We start from the raw sequence: 27,644 nt of genomic DNA on the forward strand, positions 1-27,644 counted from the left end.
TATCTCACCTCTTTTTTTTCCCCCTGTAACTGTCATCACTGATGTAGAATCACTCCTAAAAACAAAAACTTGGTTGCCAAATTTGCCAATTACTATTAAACCCATTACTGTGATTTTATAAAAAGAAAAATTGTAGAAATTTTCACATGTACATTCAACAGGGTGCTAAATAAAATTCTCACCTTTTAAAATGCCAGAATGGGAGGTCCTGTCAGAAAGCAACACTGTTGCCTTCAATGTGTTACAAAATAAACAGAAAGAGTCCTTTGGATTTTTGGCTTATCAATCTAAAGCCTTTATAGCATTATCTTAGAAGAATTTAGGAAAAATAGTAGTGATCCAAATGATGCTTTAAAACTGTTAACATTATACTATATTACTTAATGGTTACTTGTGATTCTCTCTTGTGTTTTGGAGATAAAGGGGCAGGATAGTATAAACATTTCATTTCTAAAAAGAATCCATTTCAGATAGAAATGAACATTACAGATTTCCACTATTGCAAGCCACATTTTCACTTTTGGGGAAGAAATTCCAAATTTAGGATCCCTAGCTTTAAAAAATACATTTCTGAAGCAATCATAATGTGCCAATATAAAAACACAAAAGTTCAAAATCTCTACCAATGTTTGCTTCCTTTTTTCTAAACTTATGTCTCCTCAAGTAAAATATTTAAGATTTAGACAGTGATGAGATTTAGGCTGATAGATCACCCAACAAACAGGTCAACCTTGCCACTCTATCTCAGGGACAAAGAGTTCTCCTTCCCATTTATTATGACTTTGCAGAGTTTTGCATCATTTAAGGAAGAAATGGATTATCGCATATATTACTTTCCATATAGAACACTTAGATCTCCATGTATTTGTATAAACAAATTATTTTATTAAAAACCTCTAGCTCACACTCTACAATGTATTGAGTTATTTTGAAATACATTTACTTTACATAAAGATTTTAAGTCTCAGAACATTAATCTTAGCTTTGTCACTTATTTACTTAAGGGTCATGACCACTTCATTTATTTGTGCTTCATATTTATCTTTTTTTGAGAATCATTCTTACAGAAGTAGATACAGCATTAATGATTGTAAAGCATGTTACAAGTGGTCCATGGATATTTAACTTTGATAGTCAAAGTCGCTTCATTTTGGTTACACTTAGTACCTGTCTACAGGTCATTTTGTCTTCATCACAGCAAAATGGTAAATCTGTGAAACTTACTTTATAAAAGGGTATATTAGAGAAAGACCTCCAAAAAAAAGTAAGTTTGTTGGTGACAAAACTGGGAATGTAAAAATTTAGATTCAGTATATTAATCCCACTAAAATAAACTATGAGATTTTTCACACACTGTCTCAATTTACGTTTCCAGTTTGGTTGCCTCCTATTTCTGAATAAATTAATTACTATTAATGATGATACTAATGATAAATCTTCACACAACACTATGTGCCAAGCACTATTCTAAGTACGTGTATTTACTCCATGGGGCAGGTCTTTATTATTACCCCCATCTTACAGTTAAGACAAGTGAAGCACCAGGAAGTTAGCTCATTCAAGTTCACATAGCAGGTAAAGGGTAGAGCTAAGAGTCAAACTTTGGCATTATGGCTCAAGAGTTCATACTTATTTTTTTTTAACTTTTTAAAACTGAAATTTATCATTCATACATGAACACTTATAAACAATAAGTGTATAGTATAAGCTGAGAATTTATAAAACAAACATGCATATCATCACACAGGGCTCCCATACATTACCCCACCACCACCACCTTGCATTTTGTGAAATATTGTTATAAACTATGAAAGAGCACAGTCAAAGCATTACTAAAACTAATAATACATAATCTATAGCCAATATCTTACATTTGGTGTATTTTTTCCCCAACCCACCTTGTATTAGTACTATATACTTGTTATAGTTTATGAGAGAATGTTCTCATATTTGTTAAGTATAAACTAATACTCTTAACCACTAGAATAGATGATGAATGAGTAGAAACATACATACAACACAAACACATACTACTGAACTAGGATTTAAATGGCTATGTGACCAAGAAAAAGGCAAGGAATATTTCTGAGCTTCAATATCCTCGCTGGAATTATCTGTACAATATTTCTATGATATTATTTTAAGGAATATTCTAAGTCTCAAACTCCTTCTATGGCATAGCCAAGCCTTTTTTGCTTTTCCTTTTTTTTTTTTTTAACTATTCCAATATTGAATTTAAGTATTCACATGTTTCAAGCAAAATGCTAAAAGAGAATGAAAAATTGACCTCAGGCAATTAAGAGGAAGTAGGACAACTAGAAGAATAAGAATTTCACCTCACATATATCATGCTCTGAGTGTTCTGCAACATTCTTAAGAAGTAGTTTTCCTGAGACCTTTCTATTCCCTTTTAGAAGGTACCTGATTATAACAATTTTTAGAAAATAAACTAATGAACCAGGTAAATGAATTATCTATCATCCCTTCATACCAATACACAAAACACCTTTGAGTTACACTTATCTATACCAGAAATTAACGGGATTTTTTTCATGAAGCCAGGCCACAAATTTAATATATTAATTGCGTCATGGAATAGTTTGAGATTACGAAAACATGAATCTTGTAGGTGCCAATCAAAAAAGTATATGCCAATTGATAATGTATAGTTTTCTGATAGATAGTATAACTAAATTGGTATTATGAAATGCCTTCTCAGGTACATGAAGTTGAACACTGAATGCATTTCAATTTCATATGCATTCCCTTTATTACCTGGCTTAATTTTATAAAGCCATTTTCTCCTTTTTTCCAACCTCATAACTCCTGCAATCGCTACCACAGCTAGCTATTTCATATCCATTAAATTACTATTCTTCTAATTTGAAAAGACTTCGTCAACTCTTAAAATTACTCTCTTGTATTCAAAATGTTAGAATATATTTTAATTCTATCCTTAAGGCAAGTTGATACAAGCATAATTCTTCCAGACAAGATTGTCACTATATAAATACCTGTTCTTAAATGTTGATAATGATCACATAGTACCAAAATAAAATTGCCATTGTAAATTTACAGGTTTACTCAATGCCTCCTTTAAAAACTGTAATGAACTTCAAAATTAATTAGGTAACCAATAAAAATCTAACACTATTCAAAATAATATCATCAAAAACAAAATTGATAAGAGTTGCTTTTTCCTTAAATTCTTAATGCAAGAATTTCTTAAATTCTTGCCATACTGTCTTAGTATGTTGAGAATCAACTTCTTACTCAAAGTTGCACACTGGATTGCATTCCATCTTTAACTGTTAAAAAGAAACTTTAAATCCCTTTAAAATTACTCAAACAAAGATTACCTAGAAAGCTTTACCCTAATAGAGAAGGTAGTAAAACTAAAGAGCATTTGCGGGAGTTGAAAATTTTCAATAGCTGCACTTCTGCCCTGCACTTTCCCTTTCGTGATAAAAGCCACAAAATCAGACATCAACTGAACACCCTGTCAGCACTGTACTGTGATATACTGATCTTACCACTCGTGTGCATGCACAGAAGAACGAGCAAGGAAATGTGAAGCTGCCAGTTTAGTTCTTCAAGCCAACCCACTGCATCAAGAGCTGTAACTGTGACCTGCCTGTTTAAGCCTCCTGTTTCTTGCCTTTCCTTATTTCACTGAGACTCCTCTGCTGCCACTCTCGTCAGATCTTCCGCCAAGCCTGCCAGCAAGCCTGAGACAGGACCGTGAAAGACAAGCCTGTTACAAACTGGTTCTGTCACCACAGAGACTTCAACCGATCACCTCGTGGGGAGGACAACAAAGGGCGGTGAGGACCTCACGCCAGATTGTTTTCTTAAGAAAAAAGCCTCACGCAACTGCCCACACGGGCTTCGCCCTGCACTGGCAACACTGAAGTCCTCCAAATGTGCTGGGCAGCTATGAGGAGAATTCAAATCAAACCACACCTACTCTTTGCTATCACAAAATAGCTTACATCTTTTGTCAAAGTTTTTTGTTTTTTCTCTTGTAAGAATTTTAACTGTTCGGGAAATGCAGAAAGAGATGAAGAAATAATTTTTTTTCTTTGATATAATAACAGAAATAGTAAAAGACATCAAAGTGTCATGTTTTGACAGTTTTCTCACACTCTACCAATATTCAAATAATGAGGTAAATGCCTTTGAACCAAGTGCACAGACGTGAAAGAGGAATCACATGTAAAAGGCATCTTTAAGGAATTCTTCAAGTTAGAATACTTTAGTCAAGCTATGCACTAATTCATTATTTTTAAATGACTATGGTTTTAAGTTTTGTGTATAGGAAAATAAAATAAATGCTGTACAAGTAACCAACCCTATTACGCAAAAAAAAAAAAAAAAAAAATCATTGTAAATGATTCAATGTTTAAATTTTAACCTAAAGGAAACTATGGAGTTTTTTTGTAAAATTTCACTTCCTATGAAATTTAAGGTGATTTTTTTCAACACTAACCTTTTTTTTTTTTAAAAAATCTATTTGTTTTCTTTTACTCATGTATGTCAAAAATAGAAGAACAGCAAGAAATATGAATGGATTGTCATTATGTGCCCAAACTACAAAGTGACCACAGACAGATATAAACAACAGTAGCTATTAAACTCCATAACTTTGCCTAATAAAGGATTTATGAATATGGGATCAAAAAAATTGCAATGATTAGATCTATGAAATCATTATAATATGCTTGGCTGATATATTAAGAATTATTTTCTTAGAGGAACAACTCTCTGCTCCCTTATTTTTAAGAGATTCCTCCCCTCCACAAACACACACTCATCCACTCTTCATCCTACACCTCCCAGCTCTACTACACCATGCCATTTAAATCTATTCTCTAGGTTAGAGTAGCCCAAAAATTGCTTTTTTGATTTTACAAGTACTATCATTAACCTAAACCCCACAATCCACACTTTCATGAGATGAAATTTAACAGAATATGGTACTTTGAATCATATAGGAAATCTTAGGATAGCCTAAGTTTAATAAAGTTACACATTTTGCATTTCATAGAAGCTATTCAACTTACCAGTCAGAAAAATGGAAGTTGTGGGTGATGAAAAGAGGAAGTCTTTCACTAACACTTATCCATATCACTTTTAGCTAGGAAGGAAACCCTTGATTATAGTAAAGTGAAAAAAAAGAATGATTACGAACAGAAGGTTAATAAGTGGGAAACAGAGATAAAAATCCATCAATAGGATCTGTTGTTCAAATCGTCTAAATTAGGCTCAGAGCCACATTCACAACATGGTTCCACTCCCAGTTTGGAATCCTGGAATTCTGCCTTGAGCTTTGGGACAAGGCATGAATGACTGAAATGTGGAACAGCTCCTACTGCCCAGATATCCCTAATACAGACATCCATAAATGGTTCAAATCATAAAGATGGAATCTTTGCTCTCTCCCCAGAATTCTAATTCAGTTCAAAACACTTCATATCAGCACTCATTTCTGAATTTGTATTAAATGCTAGCTATAAGCACTGAAGAAACTTACAATACCACCGAAAAAAACAATTAAATCATAAAAAATCAAATAATAATTAAGATATTTTAAGACAAAGTACTCCCAAATAGAATAAAAATGGAAACAGAGTAAGAGTTGGATTAAACTAATCCAAAAGGTAGAAGAGAAGGCTAGATGCTGAAAGGTGAGTTAAACTTTGAGAACGAGGGAGGAGTTGGGGGATAATGTGGAAGAAATTACACACATAACACTTAAAGGCAGTAATATTTCATGTGTGCAACAGCATGAGAAGAAAAATCTTACTGGAGCAGGAAGACCATATTAGTAAGCAGTTGGAGATAAGACTAGGTAGAGTGGAACCAGACTGTGCAGGACTTAGAATGCAGTTTACAGAGTTTAGACTATCTATCATATAAATAGCTAAAGGCCTTGAGTAACTCACTGGCTTGATGAATTTTTAAAAAAAAACGTTTAGCATTTTAGCATTTAGCATTAATCCCTGATCCTTAACTTCCAGCTATATGGAGAAAGGTGAAAATTAGATTAAAAAGTGTAAGGAGAGGTTTCTACTTAAGTCAAAATAATATACATTTACATCTTTAATATAGTAACGCTAAGAAATTCAGGATGTATACTTATTAATTTTTTCCCTTTGCATTTATTTTTTAATCTATGCTGGGTGTCACAAATGTAAAGGATGGTCTATGAAATACAAAACTAGAAACCAGACTACTAGACTCAAACAATATATTAAAACCCTTATGTAAATCAGAAACCTGGCTTAGCAAAACCACCCAAATTTTAATATGGAGGATTTGGCTTATTCACATTAATATAATTTTATCCGTAGTTTTCATTTTAATTTCCAAAATCCAATCTAATTAAACCTCTGTCTGTGTCAGGTCAATAATTTGTTTCATAACAGTTAAACTTTCAGATGTAATGTTCTAACTGTAGAGATGATTGCAACTGAGAATACAATGCTGACAGTTGATTGGTATACTTGTTTTTGAAATAACTAGCTTAACTTCTCCAAATTTCATTTTAATTTAATTACTTCTGTATACACACACACAAAAAAAAAATCCAAAAAGAAGAAAATGGTTTATTTCTAATGGGTTTTTGTTCAGTTTCTACTGAGCACAGTCTACTTAACTTTGAAGGTTTTTTTTACACTTCGAATGAGGTCTCACAGAAAGCCCTGAGAGAAAATTAAAAGGAAGGTATCAGTTCCGAAATATACACTTGAGAAAAGAGATGAGGAGAGAACAAGAAACACTGGGGGAGCACCACCAGCACAAGCAGGATGTGTCACTGCTGTACACCATCCTATACAGACCTACGCATTCTAGATTTATGGAGTCTGTGCTGTGTAGTAGAAAGAGCTTTCTTTGCACTACCTGTAAAACCTTGGGCAAATTACTTAAACTCCCTATTCTATAATTTGTTCACTACCTAATTAAAGATTGTTGTATGGATCAAACAAGTAAAGAATATGAACTATAAATGAACATATATATTATGAATATAATATGAACTATAGTAAAGTGGGAAAGTATAGGAAATGGTTAGCAATTTCCTGACAACTCTTATTTATCACTCTTGCCTCCCAACATGAAAACCTTTGTTATCAATAATCTTCTTCAATATAACAGGATATGATACAACTTTTACCAAACTGTTCCTTTCTCAAATAATGTGATCATTAAAACAAATATAGCATAGTCTTAAATTAAATCAAGGTGTAGAAAATTCAAGTTATACCTGAAAAGGTAAATATTTATTAAATAATTTTATTTTTATTTAATTCATTAAATAGTTTGGGTGTTTGAAGAAAATGTGTACTGAATAAATTATAAATTATGAGACTATCTCTTTAATTTCAACTTGTGACTTATTTTATTTTCACATAGAAATAATCTCCCAAACCTCCTGATTTTATGTATTTTGGTTTTTTATTAAAGTATTTCACAAACATTAACATGTTTCTCTATTTGGGAACTGTACCTAGTGAATGGGATATAAAAATATTAAAAAGACACTATCTGCCTTCAGGCCAAAGTAGGTCTAATGGGTGAAGACAAACATACAATCAAAACATGACAACACAATAAAGTAATTGCCACACTAAAGAACATGGAAATTACAGTGGATAAACAAAGATTAATTCTGACTCTGGAGTTGGGAAACGGACTTGCCAGGGAGAGACATTTGAACTAAGTCTTCAAAGATAAGTAGGAATTTACTGGGTGAAGAGAGGGCAAATGAATCCTAAGCAAACAGACAGTGCAGACGTTTATGAGTATGACAAAGAACAATGTTTCCAGGGAACATGAGAGCTGGAGATGCCTGGACAGCAGGGAAGTTGGGTTGGGAAGGTGGACTGGGAGAAGTTGGAAAGAACTTTATATCTTCTAATTAGAAGCTTTGATTTTATCCTACAGACATGGGAAGCAATGCCATACCTCATTTCTGGAGGTATTTGTACAGTTCATTGTGTGACCTGATTGCAACTACTTCTTATAGATTAAATTTCAAAAGAAAGAAACAACATTTTCAAGATAAGATGAAAGATATGTTCCTTCGTATCTTAAAAATGTAACTAACATTATTTTTAATGGGAACAATGAGGTTAGTGTTATTATCTTTATTAGTTGAACATCCCCTATTAATAATGCTTAGAACAGAATTTATTTTTAACTAAACTATATAAACACACAGGTGCATGGAAAAAAAGCATTCTTCATATTAGGGCAATACAGCACTTTAGGTTCATACTGTTCCATAGAATTTCGCACAACGTTTTTCCAAACTCTCATACGTGCTGTGCCAAGAACAGAAAAGTGCACTCAGAACTGTACTAACTCATCTTTAATTCTAATTTTTAGCTAAAAATTGCATAAAAAGGTACTCCCTTAGGAGGAAAGAATAAACAGTAGAACTCAAGTGCACAAAAACGATTTTCCTGACTTTGGAGTTTATAAACACTCTTCCAGCCTGCCTTCTGCCTCCCACCCTGTTCTAATTTGCAGCATTCCACATCACTAGTCATTAACAACCCAAAGCTCCCTTCAGTTGCTCACTGAAAGACCATCACATCATTCCAAATAAACAATCCCTTCCTCCCTTGAACGAGTGACATTATTCTGAGCACGTCTTCTCTCTGCTTTCATTGCTCTGCCAAGGTCCCCCATGAGTGGGAAGGGGTAAAAAGAGAAAAAATATCCCACAACTTGTCTAAAGCATGTACAGGATGATTTGTGTCCTTACTTACAGGGTATGACTGTCACCGCTGATCTGCTTTCAGGCCTAGATTACATGTGATAAGGGCTGACCTTTTTTAAGTATTCACACATTATGCACTCATGGAGAGCAGGCAGGACACAAAAGTCCTTCAGATGTTCTGGACATCAATCAAGTGCACGGTAGGGAGCCTGCCAAACTTTTCTTCCATTTACTCAGGGAGAGGAAGGGAAAGTCCAAGACTGACTTAATAAAGTTTAAAGCTATGCCACAGTATATTTGGGGAGAACATTGTTATTAAAAGGGTGCTGTTTGAAAAAATTCTCTATAGTTACCACTAGCAACAAAAAAATTCACACACATATGAGACAAGCATCTCATTACAGCTTTAAAATTTCAAAGCTATTTACAAAAAAAAACAGGTCTCAATGGCATTAGCAGATAACTCCTTTTTCCTGACACCATTATTTATTGAAGAAATATTTCAAAAACTAAAAATATAAATTTTATTTCAACCATACAGAAAAGGTAGGCTTTTGAGTCACTGATAAGAAGTAGTAGGGTAACGGACTTTGGCCCAGTGGTTAGGGCGTTCATCTACCATATGGGAGGTCCGCGGTTCAAACCCTGGGCCTCCTTGACCCGTGTGGAGCTGGCCCATGTGCAGTGCTGATGCGCGCAAGGAGTGCCGTGCCACGCAAGGGTGTCCCCCGCGTGGGGGAGCCCCACGCGCAAGGAGTGCGCCCGTGAGGAAAGCCGCCCAGTGCAAAAGAAAGTGCAGCCTGCCCAGGAATGGCACCGCCCACACTTCCCGTGCCGCTGACGACAACAGAAGCGGACAAAGAAACAAGACGCAGCAAATAGACACCAAGAACAACCAGGGGAGGGGGGGAATTAAATAAATAAATAAATCTTTAAAAAAAAAAAAAAGAAAAGAAGTAGTAGAGGAAATAATTAGTTGCCAGATACTTTGAACAAATTTGCAATATAAATTAAACACCAGACAATGGCATGACCTTTTTTTTTTTTTTTTTAAAAGATTTATTTTTATTTATTTTAATTCCCCTCCCCTCCCCCGGTTGTCTGTTTTCTGTGTCTTTTTGCTGCGTCTTGTTTCTTTGTCCGCTTCTGTTGTCGTCAGTGGCACGGGAAGTGTGGGCGGCGCCATTCCTCGGCAGGCTGCTCCCTCCTTCGCGCTGGGCGGCTCTCCTTATGGGTGCACTCCTTGCGCGTGGGGCTCCCCTACGCGGGGGACACCCCTGTGTGGCACGGCACTCCTTGCGTGCATCAGCACTGCGCATGGGCCAGCTCCACGCGGGTCAAGGAGGCCCGGGGCTTGAACTGCGGGCCTCCCATGTGGTAGACGGACGCCCTAACCACTGGGCCAAAGTCCGTTTCCCACCCATTTTTAATATAACCAAAATATTATCATTATTACCAGGCTGGAGCCCTAATATTATGGGGTTTATAGGACATATATTCTTAAATTTTTTTTTTACTTTTAAAAAAGTTTGATTATATAAATGTTACATCAAAAATATAGGGGGAAGTGGACTTGGCTCAATGGATAGAGCGTCCACCTACCACATGGGAGGTCCATCATTAAAACCCAGAACATCCTTGACCTGTGCAGAGCTGGCCCATGCACAGCGCTGATGCACACAAGGACTGCTGTGCCACACAGGGGTGTCCCTCGTGTAGGGAAGCCCCATGCGCAAGGAGTGCACCCCATAAGGAGAGCCACCCAGCACAAAAGAAAGTCCAGCCTGCCCAGAAGTGGCACCGCACACAGAGAGCTGATGCAGCCAGATGATGCAACAAAGAGAGACACAGATTCCCAGTGCTGCTGACAAGAATACAAGCAGACACAGAAGAATACACAGCGAATGGACAGAGAACAGACAACTTTACATTATGGTTTATATTGTATACCACACAATTTTATAGGTTTTGACAAAATGTGTAAGGCCTGTAACAGTCATTGCAATGTTAAGCAGGACAATTCCAATGTTCCCACGTTACACCTATTCTTCCCTCTCCCTCCCCTCAGAATCTCTGGTGGCTCATTTAAATTCCATGGGGCAGATGGATAGAATTGTCTTGCTTGCATTTGTGGTTATTCTCTGTTTTTTTGGAGGGATGGGCATTGCCCATCATCAACCTTTTGAAGGACATATATTCTTACACAGACTTTCAGTGTTGGTCTTTTATCATTTTCCCTCCCCAAAAATTCATTAAAGGGATTGGAAGTAGGTTTTAACAAAAAAGTCCAAACTATGTTTTCCTAAAATACTACAACATTGGGTACCTGGAGCATGTATTTTAATCACCAAACCCATCAGACCAATTTGCTTCATGAAATTTTAAGAATATTTTAAATCTATAACAGTATCATTTACCTAGAGATCGCAGAGTTCTTTTACAAGTTCACCTCATGCTATGAATATAACAATTATATGTACAGCCTGTGTACCAGATAAGAAAGCTCGCCACACAAACAGGGTAACCAATTCATGAAGCAACATAGTAATGAACATTGAAAGAATAGGAGAAGAATTCAGGGTAACTTGACTAAACTACCAAAGAACATTAACTCAGTGAATTTGTTAGGATAAGCTCTACAATAAAAACAAATTTCCAGATTGCCCCAGGATTCCTATACCCTATATATGCAAAGTTCTAGGATGGCTTTTAGTTTATTGTTTGGTTTAGTGTTACTCTATATGCTGGTTTGAGTCTTGTGTAGACCCCAGAAAATTATGTTCTGAGACTAAGCCATTCCTTTATGTGTAAGCCTATCGTATGTAGGGCCTTTTGGTTAGAGTAAGTTAAGGGACCTTTTCATTAGATTACTTTGGAATACACTGCTTTAGTTAAAGGCCTTTGATTAGATTGTGGAGCCAATAGTGGATCCTAACCCTCTCACTGAAGTCTTATATACACTGACTTAAAGCAGAGATACACAGAGAAAGACAGCTGCCATTTTACCCTGCAAGTGAGAGAGGACTCCATGCTCACCTACAGTCACAGAAAGACAGAAAAACCGCAAGAGGCATAGAGTGAGGCCAAAGGCTACAATCAGTAGAGCAGCCTGAAGCTGAAGAGACATAGCACAGGGAGAGATAAGCCATTTACCTGATCTCCCACATCTGAGCTCAGAAAAAAAAAGTGAGGAAAGCGGCTGTGGCTCAATCAGTTGAGCTCCCATCTACCTTATGGGAGGCCCTGGGTTTGCGTCCCATGACCTCCTTGTAAAGGCAGGCTGGCCTGAATGCCATGGAGAGCCACCAGCCTGCAAGCTCCGTGGAGAGCCAAATCAGTAAGGTGACGCAACAAAAAGGGAGATAAGTAAAAACACAGAAGAGCGCGCAGTGAATGGACACAAGAGAGCAGATAACAAGCAAGCCGCAAGGGCGGGGTGGGGATAAATAAAAATAAATACAGACACACAGAAGAATGTACAGCAAATGGGCACAGAGAGCAGACAGCAAGCAAGCCGCAAGGTGGGGTGGGCGATAAAAAAAAAAGTGAGCTTGGAGGAGAAAGTAGGGATTGACTGCCATTTTGCCTTGCCACATGGCAGGAGCCTAGGATCTGCCAGGAGCTGATCTTTGGTAAGGCAGCATTATTGACGCTGCCTTGATTCCAGCATTTTCACAGCCTTGGAACTAAGATTTTACCATAATAAATTCCCATTATAAAAGCCAACCTATTGCTGGTATCTTGCATTGGCAGCCTACTAAAAGCTTATAAGGTCAAACCTGCATCCTGAGAACTAGGTGATACATAAATATAAGATTATTCTCTATGGTAATCACTATAGTGCAATCCATCACCTGTAAAATATGATCCTCTCAAGACAGAACTAAAACTTCTAAGTTGCTTTGGTAGGAGCTGGGAAGCAATAACTTCAGGGAAGATAAATGTAATTATTTCCAGATAGAATATAGAACAATAGCAAAGATGACCGATGAAGATGATGATGATGATGATACCTACTTCTTGGGGAGCTTTTACTACATATTAGGCACTATGGTGTGTACCTAATGTACATTACCTCATTTAATTTTCACTGCCTCCCTGCAGTAGGTAATAGCCCCATCTTAGAGTTGAGCATACTAAACATACTTGAGCCAAAGATGCCTGGGAAGAGATTAAGGGTTGACAGGATCCGACACCAGTACACTAGCTAGGGACCTATAGGTTTTTGTTCTTCAAAAAATAAATGGGACAGAAAGAGCCTGTTCAGTAGATGGAGGACTCAGAGGCTCTGGGGCCTGGGGTGGTTCATTCAGAGAACATGGCTGTCAGAAGTTCTGAGGGCTAAGCAAAAGAGAGGTCAGATATTCTGAATTCTAAACATGTATACTGAGGGGAGTGACACATCACACTCTGGAAGCCACAACAGTGCATTCAAGGTTTGGGGGCTTCAGATCCAAGGAGAGATTGATCTCTTCAACAGCAAGTGTAACATTTGATTATAAAAGCACCAGTTATCAAAATACATATACCATCATTAATTTAAACCAGTGTTTTCTTTTTTTTTTTTTTAAGATTTATTTTCATTTATTTCTCTCCCCTTCCCTCTGCGCCCCGGCCCCCACCAGTTGTCTGTTCTCTGTGTCTATTTGCTGCATGTTCCTCTTTGATCGCTTCTGTTGTTGTCAGCGGCATGGGAATCTGTGTCTCTTTTTGTTGCATCATCCTGTTGTGTCAGCTCTCCGTGTGAGGCGCCATTCTTGGGCAGGTTGCACTTTCTTTTGCGCTGGGCGGCTCTCCTTATGGGGCACACTCCTTGTGCGTGGGGCTCCCCTACACAGGGACACCCCTGTGAGGCACGGCACTCCTTGCGTGCATCAGCACTGAGAGTGGGCCAGCTCCACACAGTCAAGGAGGCCTGGGGTTTGAACCGCGGACCTCCCATATGGTAGATGGATGCCCTATCCACTGGGCCAAGTCCGCTTCCCATAACCAGTGTTTTTCATAATTCTCCTTAATTTTCCCACCAGTCCTTCAATGCAGGTATTACCACAATTTACGTGTAAAGAAACTAAGGTAAGTGAGATGTCTTGGAGCTGAGGAAATAGTTTTTCCTCAACTCCAAGAGATGTCCTGTGCAGGCCTGTGTTTTAGGGGTACAGTGAGGCAGTCCTGCAGACTGAGGAAAAAGAAAAAGATGAATGAAGTCATCAGAACCATTCGATGTGGTCCTCCTTCATCTGATGAATCTGAGTTTGACTTAAAAAAGGAAGCTTTCTTCACACCATGAGAAGGAAGTCCTAGAAGATCTACTTCGTGCCACTTACAAAGAATAGGTGAGAAAGGGGGTTTTGTTGTGCTTTACTTGTTTGTTTAAATAACAACATATACACACTGGTACTGTAACTGTTTGCACTTTGGCTCCTGGACTCCTGAGAGTTAGTTAGTTTTACTCTATGCAAAACATGAACAACCTGGGCTACTTGCTTGCCTTACTAGAAGTTCTAATTTCTCTATCTAATTAGTACTAAATTGTCCTGATTAGAAAATCAAAATCTCTACTACCTGTCTACATCCCATGTTAGCTATTTATAAAAAGGTGAACAAAGAATTCCGTATCAAAACTAATTCCTTAAAAAGGATTACTATCCCTTTTATTTTAACCTAAAGTCAATTCTGCCTGAAATCCACGTACATGTAACTTGACCTGATATATACTAATATATAAATTACAAGGTTAAATTGAAATAATAAAATTACATTTTAGCTTGTATATTTCCTTGTATCCCTTGAAATATACTTTGGAAGTAAAGAAGGGGTACTTTTAAATAATATAAAAGGAATAAAAAAGGAGCTAAATTGTAGCTCTTATTTAAAACCTTGAAGAATCTGTTTATTTTAACAAGGGGAAATTGTTTCTTCACATGCCTTATGAAGTCAGCTCCCAGAAAATCTGCTTTCTACTATTTGGGAGAATACTTAAATATGAATATAGGAATTACATAAGAAAAATTTTCTTAAACTAGAAGAGAAGACACTAGTAATAGAGAAAAACATAAGAAAAACAAATACTAGCTTTTCCACAGAAAATCTCAACAACTTGTTAAATGTCTACACATCTTAGTAGGCTTAGTATTCATTGTTAATAGCAGTGGATGTTACAAGAAATACAAAGGAAGATATTTTTAAATGACATTTAAAATCTATGTACACATAAAAGCATTTTCAAATAAAAGGAAAGAAACAATACTGCCATGGTTTTTTATTTAGATTCATGACAATTGAAACCTTTTCATCTCTTCTCTCCAAGCTGAAGTCAACTGTGTTACGCTAAAATACTTTCCTACCAAAAGATAAAAGGGTATCTGAAATCACACAGTCTCTCTTTAATAGGGATATATATATATATATCTTATCCTCACCTGTCCCCACATACAAATCAAAGCTGATTAGTATTTCGATTTTTTTAATGAAAAATCACAATTCTTGATAATCTCATTAAAACTTTTCTAACAGAATCTACACATGGAGGATTTTCAGAAGATTGAAGGTTGGATTGAATATTTAAGCAACTAGTCTGTAGAAGAAAGTAAACTGACACATCACATATAGACCTTACTTAATCAGAGAATGTTATGGTACAGTGAAACCAGACGTCAGTCTGAATGTGTGAAACCCAAACATTAAGATGGAGATACTTCTTTCTGTGCCCTGCCTAGAGCATTACAGCAAAAGCATGGAATAAAATGCCTAAAATATGAAATTAAAGAGAATGAGCTTAGTCATCAATATGTCAGGTAAAATCCATGACGTATTTTGAAACAAACACAATTCTCTACTATTCCAACAAGAAGATATGAAACCATAAAGCTATTCTTGCCTAATATAAAAGCCTTAGTTACACAGGTGTTCCTTTATACGATTACTTTTCTCTACATTTCTTATTATCGGGTTAGTCAGCGCTCTGTGTGGTTATGCCTGCTACTGCTGAACACTCAGCTGAAAAGTGAAAAATGTAGTCAAGCAGTGAGTTATCTTAAGGATTATGTCAAATGAAACATTCAAATTCAACCTTAACCAAAATGAGTAAAATGTGTTTGTCCTGATGATTTAAGGTCCATTAAGATGGCCAATCTGGGGGGATGGGGGGTATATGGGGACCTCATATATTTTTAACGTAACATTTAAAAGAAAATAAAGAAGAAGGAAAAAAAGACGGCCAATCTAATTTAAATTGTCACCATAATTTCCACTCTGAGGGTTCCCAAAAGTTTAGAATGGAAGTATTTCAAAGTCCTCAATACATCAAATTAGCACCTACACCAAAAGATGTCTAAAGAAAAGAATGGAAAGTCAAAAGAATTAGCAGTTCTTTAAAAACACCTGTTTAAAAAGCATTCTCAAATTTATATTAAAATGATAATCAGAAATTGACAAAAGAGCAAAATGTTTACTTCACTCTATTAAATTAGCTCAACGAACCAGAAGTTACCATAGTATACCTCTGCCTCCTCAATAGAGGACCTTGACTCGCTTTGCATTGGTTATAACATCACCTCTTTGTGTTGGTTTTTATATATTACCTCATTCCAGAAGAAAATGTCTAGGAAAACTAACACTTGAAGTCTTTGTGAATCTTATAAGAAACTTTAGTTTAACCTCATGTCGAGCTACAGAAAATATCAGAAAGGCTGCTAATTCTAGGGATGTTTAAGATGTCTTTACTACATGATGCTTACAAGGTCTTATGAGGGTGACTTCTAATTACTTTGTTAGGCTTTTCTAGTAGGCTCTTCATTCCTATCCTCTTCCTCAAAGACACCCCATATTTTTCAGATCAGAGCTTTGTATCTCCTGATTCATAAACTTTATAAAAGTGCCTAAAACACTCTCCCCGTAGATATCTCCTGAGCTTCCTCTATTAACCTCTTTCAAGTTTTGGCTCAAATCTCACCTTCTCAAAGAAACCTACCCATTGCTATATGTACCATGACCACTATTCCAATCCCCACACCCTCAATCCTCCATATTCTGCTTTTTTATTTTTTCTGTAGCATTTTTCACCTTCTAACCACTATATCTACATTTACTATTTTTATTGTTAAGTGTCTTTCTCTCCCAAATGGGATCTTTGTCTATTTTTTCACTTAAGTAACCCAATCACTTGAAATAGTTGTCTGTAAAGTAGATGTACAACAAATCTTTTTTCAAACATATTTCCTGCATCAAGTCCTATGTCTCTTCCTAACCTAATCCCAGTGCCACCAATTACTCTCATCCCAAGTATTCTTTCCTTGTATGGCCCTACTTGTCCTCTTGATGCTATCCCTACGGTTCTAACAGCATTCTTTTTTCAAAAGCCAAGAAATCCAGTGGTTTTCTTAGTCTTCATCCTTTTCATCACTGGGCACTGCAACTATTTCCGTTCTTAAGAGCCCCACTCATTTAAAAGTAAATTGATCTTTGCCGTTGCACTTGGGGGACCAAAAAAGAATGAAGGTCCAACAATGAGTCCTTGATACTAATGACTATGCTTGTGAACCTGTGCACCTGAAATAAGAACAAGGCCTAGAGCTGCAGGGTGCCTAAGAGTTACCTCCTGGGAGCCTCCGTGTTGCTCAAATGTGGCAGTCTCAAAGCCAAACTCAGCATGTAAATGCGTTGCCTTCCCCCCAGCGTGGGACATGGCTCCCAGAGATGAGCTTCCCTGGCACCAAGGGATTACTACCAAGTATCAGCTGATGATGTAACTAGAAAATGACCTTGAATAAAAGGGTCAACTGGGACCAGCAGAATATCTCAGTCTACATATAATACCAGGAGTTAAAAACACTTTTTGACCTGAATCAAGGGAGAAATAGAAAGGACAAATGAGTTTATATGGCTATGAGTCTCCAAAAAGGAGCCAGGAAGTTATCAGAGGGGTTGCCCTTATGCACACCTCAGCAGAGTCCCAGAGACAGATAAAGTAGATACAACCCCGGGTATTGGTTCTTCTGAGGGCGACAGAGACCCACAGGTTCTATGGTCATGGCAGATGGAGTTCAGTGCCATGTCAGTTGGCCCTTCTTTGGAGTTCGTGTTTCTGTGTGATGGAGCTGGACTCAGATGTGATCTTTTTTCACAAGCCTCTCCTGTTACTTTTACCAGAACTGTAGTTGGTGCTGTGGTTTAATATATACCCAGGGGATCTGAATCTCTGGACTGACCATATGATAGCCAGGCCCTGAGCCTCAACAGACTTCAGCTCCTACACTCTGGTTTATTGGACTTACCCCACTCAGCTAACATGGAGGTGAAGAAGGTCAACCACCACACCATGGAGCCAAGAGTGCCTACAACTGAAAGCAGGAGAATTGTATCCAGCATCCATGTGGAATCTAAGCCCCCTTTGATATAGATGTGGAGTGGACACAACCATTCCAAGGTCCACAGGATGGAGGAATAGCATATGGATTAGAGTGGACTTACTCATATTCTATTCACGAACTACTGTGATTAGTAATCGAAGAAAATGTGGCATTGGTGTGGAGAAAGTGGCCATGGTGGCTGCTGGGTGTGGGGAATGGGAGGAAGAGATGAGATGTGGAGGCATTTTCGGGACTTGAGAGTTGTCCTCGGTGATGCTGCAGGGACAGTTACCAGACATTGTATGTCCTCCCATGGCCCGCTGGATGGTACGTGGGAGAGTGTGAGCTATAACATGGACCATTGACCATGAGGTTCAGCGGGGCTCAGAGATGTATTCACCAAATGCAATGAATGTCTCAGGATGATGGAGGAGATTGTTGCTACGGGAGGAGGAGGGGGGTAGGGGGGGTGGGAGGTATATGGGGACCTCATATTTTTTTAATGTAATATTAAAAAAATAAATAAAGACAAAAAAAATTTTTTTAAAAAGTAAATTGAACTAGGTATATGTACTAGGCATATGTAAATGTAAATGTACTAGGCATACTGTGCTGGTTTGAGTCTTTTGTGGAACCCATTCATTCTTAAAATGAATCCATTCCTGTGCCTGTAAACCCAGTATAGATGGGACCCACAGCCGAGCTTGGGGAGAAAGTGAGACTGGAGGACAAGGCAGAGAATGGTAGAGCTGCCATTAAGCCCTGACATGTGCCTGATCACCCACAGCTGAGCTTGCAGAGAAAGCACCTTTAGATGACTCAGCCATGTGCCAGCTCACTCATAGCTGCAATTTGGTGAGACAGTATCTCTTGATGGGCACTGGCCCAAATGACTCCATGGCCTCAGAACTGCAAGCATTTAAATCTAATAAATTCCCATTTTAAAAGTCAACCCATTTCTGGGATATTGCTCCCAGTAGCTTTTAGCAAACTAAAACATACATGTGAGAATCTCTTCCTTTGGTTTTCATGTTGCAGGCCTATCCAACCAGGTTTTCTTCCTCTTCCACTCACATATATAAAGGTGATCATGATTCTTTCCCAATTATCTCTTTTCTCAAATACATCCCCTTGTAATGTCAGGGCTTGGCTTCACATCACTTTAACTACCAGGCTTAATCATTTTCTGAACTGTTACCCCATATTTTCAACTGCTAATGCATGTTCAAATAATAATATTTCCTCTTCAGTTCAAAGTGTACCTCTCCCAGTTGAGTGGATGTTGCCATTCTTTTTAGCCACCTAGCTTTAAGCCCTGTCCCCTTTCTATATGTTATTTCTATATGTTGGACATATTCCATTTGTCTGAGGCAGAACTCTACCACAACAGAAGCTTAAAAGTTCAGATTTTTACTTACTTAGCTTCTCCTGCAACTAGGACATGATTACATGACCAAAATCCCCCTAATCAAATGTGCCGTTCCTAGACTGTACATGAAGCTAAGAAGAAAGGACTCAGGATATTCATTCTGACCAGAGGTAGGGACAGTAGCAGCTATATTCATGTCCTAGAGGCAGCAACAGCACCAGTTCAAATGGCAGCATCCAGATCTCCTGTTTATGATGCGAGCAATGTAAGGTTGAGGTGTTCAATGCTGAAAATTCTGGGATGAAATTGTTTTAAATAACTTTATTTCAAATTCAAAAATATAAAATAACAGAAAAGGGCAGTGTTTCCACTATTTCAATTATTGTCCTAGGCTGTGACTCCTCTGAACTTGTTGCTCAGATCCTCCTTGAGCCTCTGTGAACCAGCAAATATTCTTTTAATAAATCTGTTTTCTGTATAAATTAATCATTTCAGTATAAACTGGTTTCTGTTGCTTGCAGCTGAGAAATATGGTGGGTAAACCCACAAAAATCCAAATGTCCCTCCAGGCAGAACTGTTTTCTCTCCTACATTTACTGTGCCCTTCCATGGTAGTTCTCTTACTGTATTATCCATATTATACTTCTTTATGCATGCCATCTTCCCCACTACACTTTTCGTGTCCTTAGGGCAGGGTTCCTGTCATTCATCCCTGAAGACTTGGGTCCACTAATACTGTAGGTATCGTTTCTCTGAGACTCAGGGGCTGCTCTAAGTTCTTCTGTATTTTATTCTGACGGAGTTTCACCTTGGTTGTTCCATTCCTGGATTTACCTCCATGGCTAACTCATTTAGAAAATCTCTAGCATCTCCCCAAGATTCTGCCTCTTAACTTATACTCTCCTATCCATACACTAAAGGATCTTTACTTAAACCAGGCTGTCAGGAAACCACATCCCAGCCTGAATGAATCAGAGAGTTGATTTCCTACTACTATCCTTCCCCATCCTCCATATTTCTGTCAGTGATTAACTGCTTAAATCCTTCAATGGCTCTGTACCACAATCTGTATGTTACCTAAGTTCCTGACAATAGAAGGATCTACCCTGCTCAATGCTAATTCCAATCTCTTGCCATCAACCTTTGTTTACCCCAAGTTCCAACCATAACATTCTACTTCCAATCACCCCATGCTCTTTCACAAGTCATCCTCTCTCTGTTATCTTAAATTCAACAGAATTTCATTGAACATCCAATATATACGTATCATGTACATATAATATATATTATAATATATAGATTAATTAAGAAAATGTCTCCTTTCTCAAGAACTTAAAAGTCTGGTGGGGAGACATGAACAGAAAATGACAATTTCAATTATTATGATATATACCTTAGCTTTGACACAGAATTACATGTTGTAATATGAATATGCATATATCCTGAATTTTACATTTTAAATTTTTGTAAGTTTTCAAATTGATGTGCAATGCTTGGATCATACTTTTAACTTCATAATAAATTTTTTTAGTTTTTATTAATATTTGGTCTGTAATCAGAATTTCTATAATAGAAATAGATTTCTAAGATCTTTTTTACATAGAAACACATAATTTTGAAAGCAAGCATTTACCACCAATTATTCTTTTTAAAAATTAAAAGTTCAGAAGTATGATGAATTTCCTTGAGAGTAGAGATCAATTTTATAGTAGAAGGAACAAAACTGCAAGTATATAACTAATAGTCCATTTACTATTTTGAATTTTAAAAATTTTGCCTATTTTCTGGTTTCATAATTAAAGTTTCTCCAGCCATTTAGTGTAAAGATAATTCCAGGCATAGGAGACAAGAACGACCAGTTCAAGTTCAAAGGTTCACTGCACATGAATATCCATTACGACCCTTGGCAGTCTTGGTAGTATAAAGAACCTTGCAATTACTCAGCAGGCCATCACAATACAAGAACATAATGCTCCTAACAGTCAAACAACAAAACATTCTACAAACAATACTAACCAACTGTTACAGTCCACATAGGGTTCTTAGAAACTAAATTGCAAATTTCCTCTTAAACCTTTTTAAGTTTGCAAGGTGTTTTGCTTTACTGAGGTCTGCTTATGGGAAATAATTAATAGAAAAAGGTATTAGCATTATATACAATTGGGAGAAGCCAATTAGCAAAACCCTCCTTCAAAATGACACCAGTTAATTCCAGCATGAGCCCTCCCGAGTGAAATCGCCCCTCTCTTAAACAAATGCTAGTGCCTCATTGTCTTTAGGAATGTCTCCAATCATCCTATATATAACCTCCTGGGGAAATGCTTCTGGCCCTGCCAGCCTGTTGTCCCTGCCCTGAAATGACGATCTCCATCAAGTTAATTCATTTGAATAATAGTGTGCTTTCCTTTAACTCAGGTGGCTCCTCCACTGTGGAAAGTTTCCCTCTACAAGATAATCTTCGACATAGTTAGAATTATTAATTAAAAAGTAATACACAGATAAAAGGTCCTTTGTCCTCTATAAAAAGTATAGAACATATAGTAGAATACATGTGAAAATGTACACATAAACAGGCATGTCATGCAGAAATTTAATTATCTGATTGGCTTGGATATTAAAGTACAAGACTGAAAGTGAAAACATTTATATTCTATTTATGATAATTTATATTAACACATTTTCCCAATCAATAAACTAAAGATGGCTGATGTGCAAAGGACACTGGATTATAAAGTGACAAGAAAGGTCAGGATTATTAAATTCATAAATAGTCTCTCTATGGCTATTCTCATCACAATGAGTTTATTGTTACCCTGGACATCTTCAAAACAGGGTTGACATGATAGCTCAGCATTTATTATCCAGTTCAAAAATAAAGATGAATAATAAAAGCAATCTGATTTTCTCCCCAAGTATCACATACGAAGGAAAAAGCATGTAGAAATGTAGAAAGTTTTCCATGTTCTATATCAGAACACTTCAGATAATCTAACATTTCAGACTCTGAGAAATTAATCCATGAATAAATCAGTATTTCCCCTTCTAACACTATTGTGGGTTTTTTAATAAAGTTAAAACACATAAGAAAAAATAAGCTAATTAGGAAACACTTTCTTCTATACTGGGAAACAATTCCTTATTTTCATCATGTTTTACAAAACAAAGGCTGGTATTCTGATCCTAGAGGAGTACAATTCCATTTATAAAGGACCTTAGAGAAAAAAGCAATAGCATGGATGAATTTAAATATTTAGTTAATAAATATTTGCCTTTAATTTTAAAAATACATAGAATTCACCATATTTCAGAAAAGAGAATCATCATAACTATTTTTAATCTAAAATAATATAAACATTATGGCTTAAATTTTTAATGTTATTTAAAAATATATGACCATTAGAGGAATTTTTCAAAAAAATAAAAAATACTAATAAGAAGCACTGAGAGATCATAGATATGAAATACTTGGAGTAGGAAAGAAATAGTAAGAAACTATGCTTAACTGTTATTTTGTAAGAGATACCGCTTTACATTTGTGTTAAAAGTTTTCAGTTTTCAGTTTCCTTTTTCTTTTTCTTCAAGGAAAAAAGTAACTAAGCATTTCTAGCATTTTTGACTATACAGATTTCGATCTCCCAGTGTGATAATCTTTAAATAGGGGGAAAGTCTATGCTTTAATATCATGAAATGGTAATATGTATTTGAATATAAACTTACTAAATACACTAAATTGTATATTACTATAATACAATGGTATGAATTTGTTAAAAAACTGAACTGTTGGTAAGTATTTTCAAATCCTTTAGTATACATGTTGAAATTCTGTCTTTGAAAAATAAATGCTATATGTAAGTATATTCAATCACTTTTTTGTCCATAACAAAAATAATCATTCTTTTAACATTTTTAAAGTTAATAATAAATCACATCCATATTATGTGACAAAGACCATATTTTCATACCAGAAGATATGAAGAAAAATTCAATTTGCTATTTTCACATTAAACGTGGGAAAAAGAACCTTTTGAATAATCACTAATTTAAAGGTTTACTTTTTCTTGGCTAAGTTAGGATTTTGAGACAGTTTTTCAGATGTCTTTATCACACTATCAGCAGACAGCTATGAAAAATCAATAATTTGTTAATTATGCAAAAAAGCTTGAAAATCAAAAGTTATCCATAAGTAATAGCTACTTAAACATATACAATATTAAGTTTATATTTTAGATGACCACTTTGATGCTGAAACTGAAATTACTAGCCAGTTGTTTGTTTTAGTTCACTAAACAACTAACATTTAAATATTATGAACTGGGAAGCGGATTTAGCTCAACTGATAGAGCATCCACCTATAATGTGAGAGGTCCAGAGTTCAAACCCAGGCCCTCCTGACCCATGTGGTGAGCTGGCCCACACACAGTGCTGTGCACACAAGGAGTGCCGTGCCACACAGAGGTATCCCTGGCACAGGGGGGCCCCACACTCAGGAGTGTGCCCTGTAAGGAGAGCCACCCTGCACGATAAAAGTGCAGCCTGCCCAGGAGTGGTGCCACACACATGGAGAGTTGACACAGCAAGATGATGCAACAAAAAGAGACACAGATTGCCAGTGCAGCTGACAAGAATACAAAGCGGACACAGAAGAACATACACAGTGAATGGACATAGACAGACAACTGGGGTGGGGTTGAAATAAATAAAAAATTAATTAAATATATATATATATAAATAAATATCATGAACTACTATTCCTTCCATTGTTATAATATTACAACTTAACTTCATTATTTAGGGAAAATATACTTATGAATAATGAAAGTAATAATCAAGGCATTACAGGACATTCAATCCTACCCAAAAGGAAAAATGAAAAAAACTAAAACTAAACAAAAAATGTGGTCCATGTGTTGCTTTTTTTAAAGATTTATTTTATATATTTATCCCCCCTCCTTGCTGCGTTTGCTCTCTGTGTCCATTCGCTGCGTGTTCTTCTCTGTCTGCTTGTCTCCCTTTGTTGCGTCATCCTGCTGCGCCAGCTCTCTGAGGGTGTGGGCTGTCAGCTCTCAGCAGGCATGGGCCAGCTTTTGCCTTCACAAGGAGGCCCTGGGACATGAACCCAGAGTCTCCCACACAGTAGATGGAAGCCCAATCCGTTGAGCCACATCCACCTCCCCTGTGTGTGTTCTTTTTTAACTGAGCTCTAAATAAAGTTAGAAAATTTTTCTTAAATGAACAACAAAATACAGCTTGCATACAGATAAGAGTAAGGAAGCAGTAAAGGCATGAGCTATTATAAGGCATCTGATAATTCCTTTAACATACAGCTTTGTTTTTTAATGATTATGCTAGGGACAGGAATCAACTAGAGAATTTACAAGGATTTGTGAAGAAACCACCATTTCAGAGAAAGAATGAAAGGGGGGAAAATTGTCCCACAAGTTGAGGTGGTCAAGAAGTCTCACTATTAATCTGAGTGAAGGGGTAAAAAGATGCCCTCCTGAGTGCCTAATCACAAAACACCCTCATACAAGTTTGCAGCCTACAATTACACCTAATATTTGGTTCAGAAAGTCTGGTCTGAGAATTTACTTTTAATAAGTCTCAGTTATCACTGCCTTTGGTTGCCTGGTAAATAACAAACATTCCCTGAAGGAATACATCTTCAACCAAGGTCCCAAGAATTCCTAAAGTTATAAGTTTCAAGAAACTTGAGTTCAAAATCACCAAATTATAAAATACAAAGTGAAAAAGTCAAAGTAAGAGAGCATCAATAGACAAAATGAGTACCAGAGTCAGACAAGCAGAATCTGAGAGCTTTAAACAAATCAGATGCCTAATATACAACATGAATATATTTAATATGTTTAAGGAGAAAAAGAAAAATGAGAAAATATAAGAAGAGAATATGAAAGTTACCAGGTACATTTAAGAAAGAATAAAAAAAAATTCTAAAATTAAAAAAATAATAAATTAAAATAAAAAATCCAATAGAATGGTTAAATAACATATTAGATACAGCTTAATATAATATTAGTAAATTAGAGGATAAATCTGAAAATTTTAACACAATAAACACAATAAAGTACAGGCATACAAAGAGATGAAAAAGAATAAGGAGGTGATTAAAAAATAGAAGACAGAATAAGTAAAATAACTATAGCAGTTTGATATGCTTATAAATTCCAAAAATATATACTGGATTATGTTTATAATCTGATCTGTACCTGGGCACAATTGAGTTATGATTAGGGCTTTGATTGGGCCACATCACTAGGGCGGTGAATCCCCCCACTTGATGGGTGGTGACTCACGGATAAAAGGCATGGCAAAGGACAGAGTTGAGGGTTCTAATGTTGGAGTTTTGATGTTGGAGTTTGATGCTGAAGTCTTAAGCTGGTGCCCCGGGAAGTAAGCAAACAGAGCAAAGAGAAGCCAGCCCCAGGAAGAAAGGAACCTTGAACCCAGAGAAAAGCAAGACCCTGCAAGGCAGGAACCCAGGAAGCTTGAACCCTCACAGAAGTCAGCAGCCATCTTGCTCCAACATGTGAAAATAGACTTTGGTGAGGAAAGTAACTTATGCTTTATGGCCTGGTATCTGTAAGCTCTTACCCCAAATAATACCCTTTATAAAAACCAAACAATTTCTGGTATTTTGCATCAGCACCCCTTTAGCTAACTAATACAACAACTAATATCTATTCTGAATGCCAAAAAGGAATATAATGGGAAAATTAAGAGATATTATTTAAAGAAAAAAAATGATGCTTAATTTACCAGAACTGAAGAGCAAAATGAATTTACAGATATAGATTGCACAACATATACCAAGCAGATAACTGTAATGAATCCACACACAGATCCATTCTCATTGTAATAGTTGCAGTATACAAACTACCGAAAGACAAGCAAAAAGCATATTTATCCTTCTAAATGGAATGTTTTGCTATTATAAGCAGCCCTTAGATATATAGTAAGGGTGTTTTCCTACCTCACAATAGTTATTATGTTAAACTGTTTATTAGGAAACTTTTTCATTTCACTACTGATATTAAATCCAAACTTGATTAATTCAATTAAGAAGTATTTAGTGATATCTCCTATTGATCAAAGTTCTTCTTGCCAGGTCAAAAGGCTGTAACACTGGTAAATGTCACTCTGAAAATATGAACAGAAACTGCAATATCAAGAATCAAATTTTTATATAATAATGATGGATTCTTTTGAGGTCCATGGCTAACTGTTTGAAACCACTAAAGGAAAGAAAAGAGGAATTAAATAAGAGAAGACAAAATGGAGGAGATATGGGAGCAGAGATAAAAAGCTAATGCTAAAAATGTAGGAGACTAAAGAAAAAAGGCAACAATCAGCTTAAGGTGAGGAGGACTATAGATTTTGGAGTACAGTACTTGGTAAATACTACCTTTAAAAATATTAAGTAGTTGGTCAAGAATAATGGGTCAGGATACATTCACTCACAGATATTTCTATATAATCTACTATTTGCTAGGTACAGAAGAGAATAAGTTTGAATGGCCCCTACAACCTTCAAAATTTCAGGTATCAGGCACCATTTTAGGATATTTCTTTTTATGTATGTGGTCCTATTTAAGCACAACAACATCAAAATGTGGTTGGTATTATGTCCATTTAGTTTCCAGGAAACAAATATTTTAATATATTATGACACTTGCATAATCCAAGCAATCTGACTTCCACTTCGATTTAATGACAAGAATCTAAGCTCTAGATTGGGCTCCACTGCCTTAGCCTATCAGAGGTTCTCCAAGTATGGATTAACGTTATCGAACAAATTCACTATGCTCTGAGCACAGGTGATTTCAGTAAATGCCTATTTAACTGAATAAACTATCACTACTAAGGCTATATGAAATTAAGTTAATCTTTGGATGTGGTTCCCTGGATATCCTTTCAAAATTAAAATTACCTTCACAACCCATTCCATAATTTGGAAATAGTATGCTAAGATTATTTTAAAATTAAAGTTTCAAGAAAAGAATAACTGCTTTTCCTAATTTGATAGTGCATTATGGAAATTATATCTGAACACTTATAGCCTATTTAACTAAAACAAAAAAGCTATACTCCAAGATAGAATATAGTTTTTCTTCTTTTTTATCAAGATTTATTTTTTATTTATTTCTTTCCCCTTACCCCACCTCAACCCCCAGTTGTCTGCTCT

The 27,644-nt window shown here is 36.4% G+C and overlaps 1 protein-coding gene across 10 annotated transcripts in view; it reads right to left on the reverse strand.

The window, feature by feature from the left end:
* The window catches only part of BMPR1B (bone morphogenetic protein receptor type 1B), a 437,941-nt gene that overhangs the window by 106,823 nt on the left and 303,474 nt on the right, over positions 1-27,644 (reverse strand). Inside the window, exon 1 of one of the 10 annotated variants that reach the window (XM_071215548.1) lies at positions 5,064-5,351. The exons of 7 other annotated variants lie outside the window; for them this stretch is intronic. Coding sequence is in view for 1 of the 3 variants with exons in the window: in XM_058295260.1 (XP_058151243.1) it covers positions 3,534-3,546 (13 nt within the window). In the remaining 2 variants the exon portion in view is untranslated. Of the gene's footprint in view, positions 1-3,533; positions 3,926-5,063; positions 5,352-27,644 lie in introns of those variants that run through there. 2 more of the 10 variants (XM_071215550.1, XM_058295260.1) reach the window with 2 other exon arrangements.

This window comes from Dasypus novemcinctus, chromosome 1 (genome assembly GCF_030445035.2).
Source record: "Dasypus novemcinctus isolate mDasNov1 chromosome 1, mDasNov1.1.hap2, whole genome shotgun sequence".
Classification (NCBI taxonomy): domain Eukaryota; kingdom Metazoa; phylum Chordata; class Mammalia; order Cingulata; family Dasypodidae; genus Dasypus; species Dasypus novemcinctus.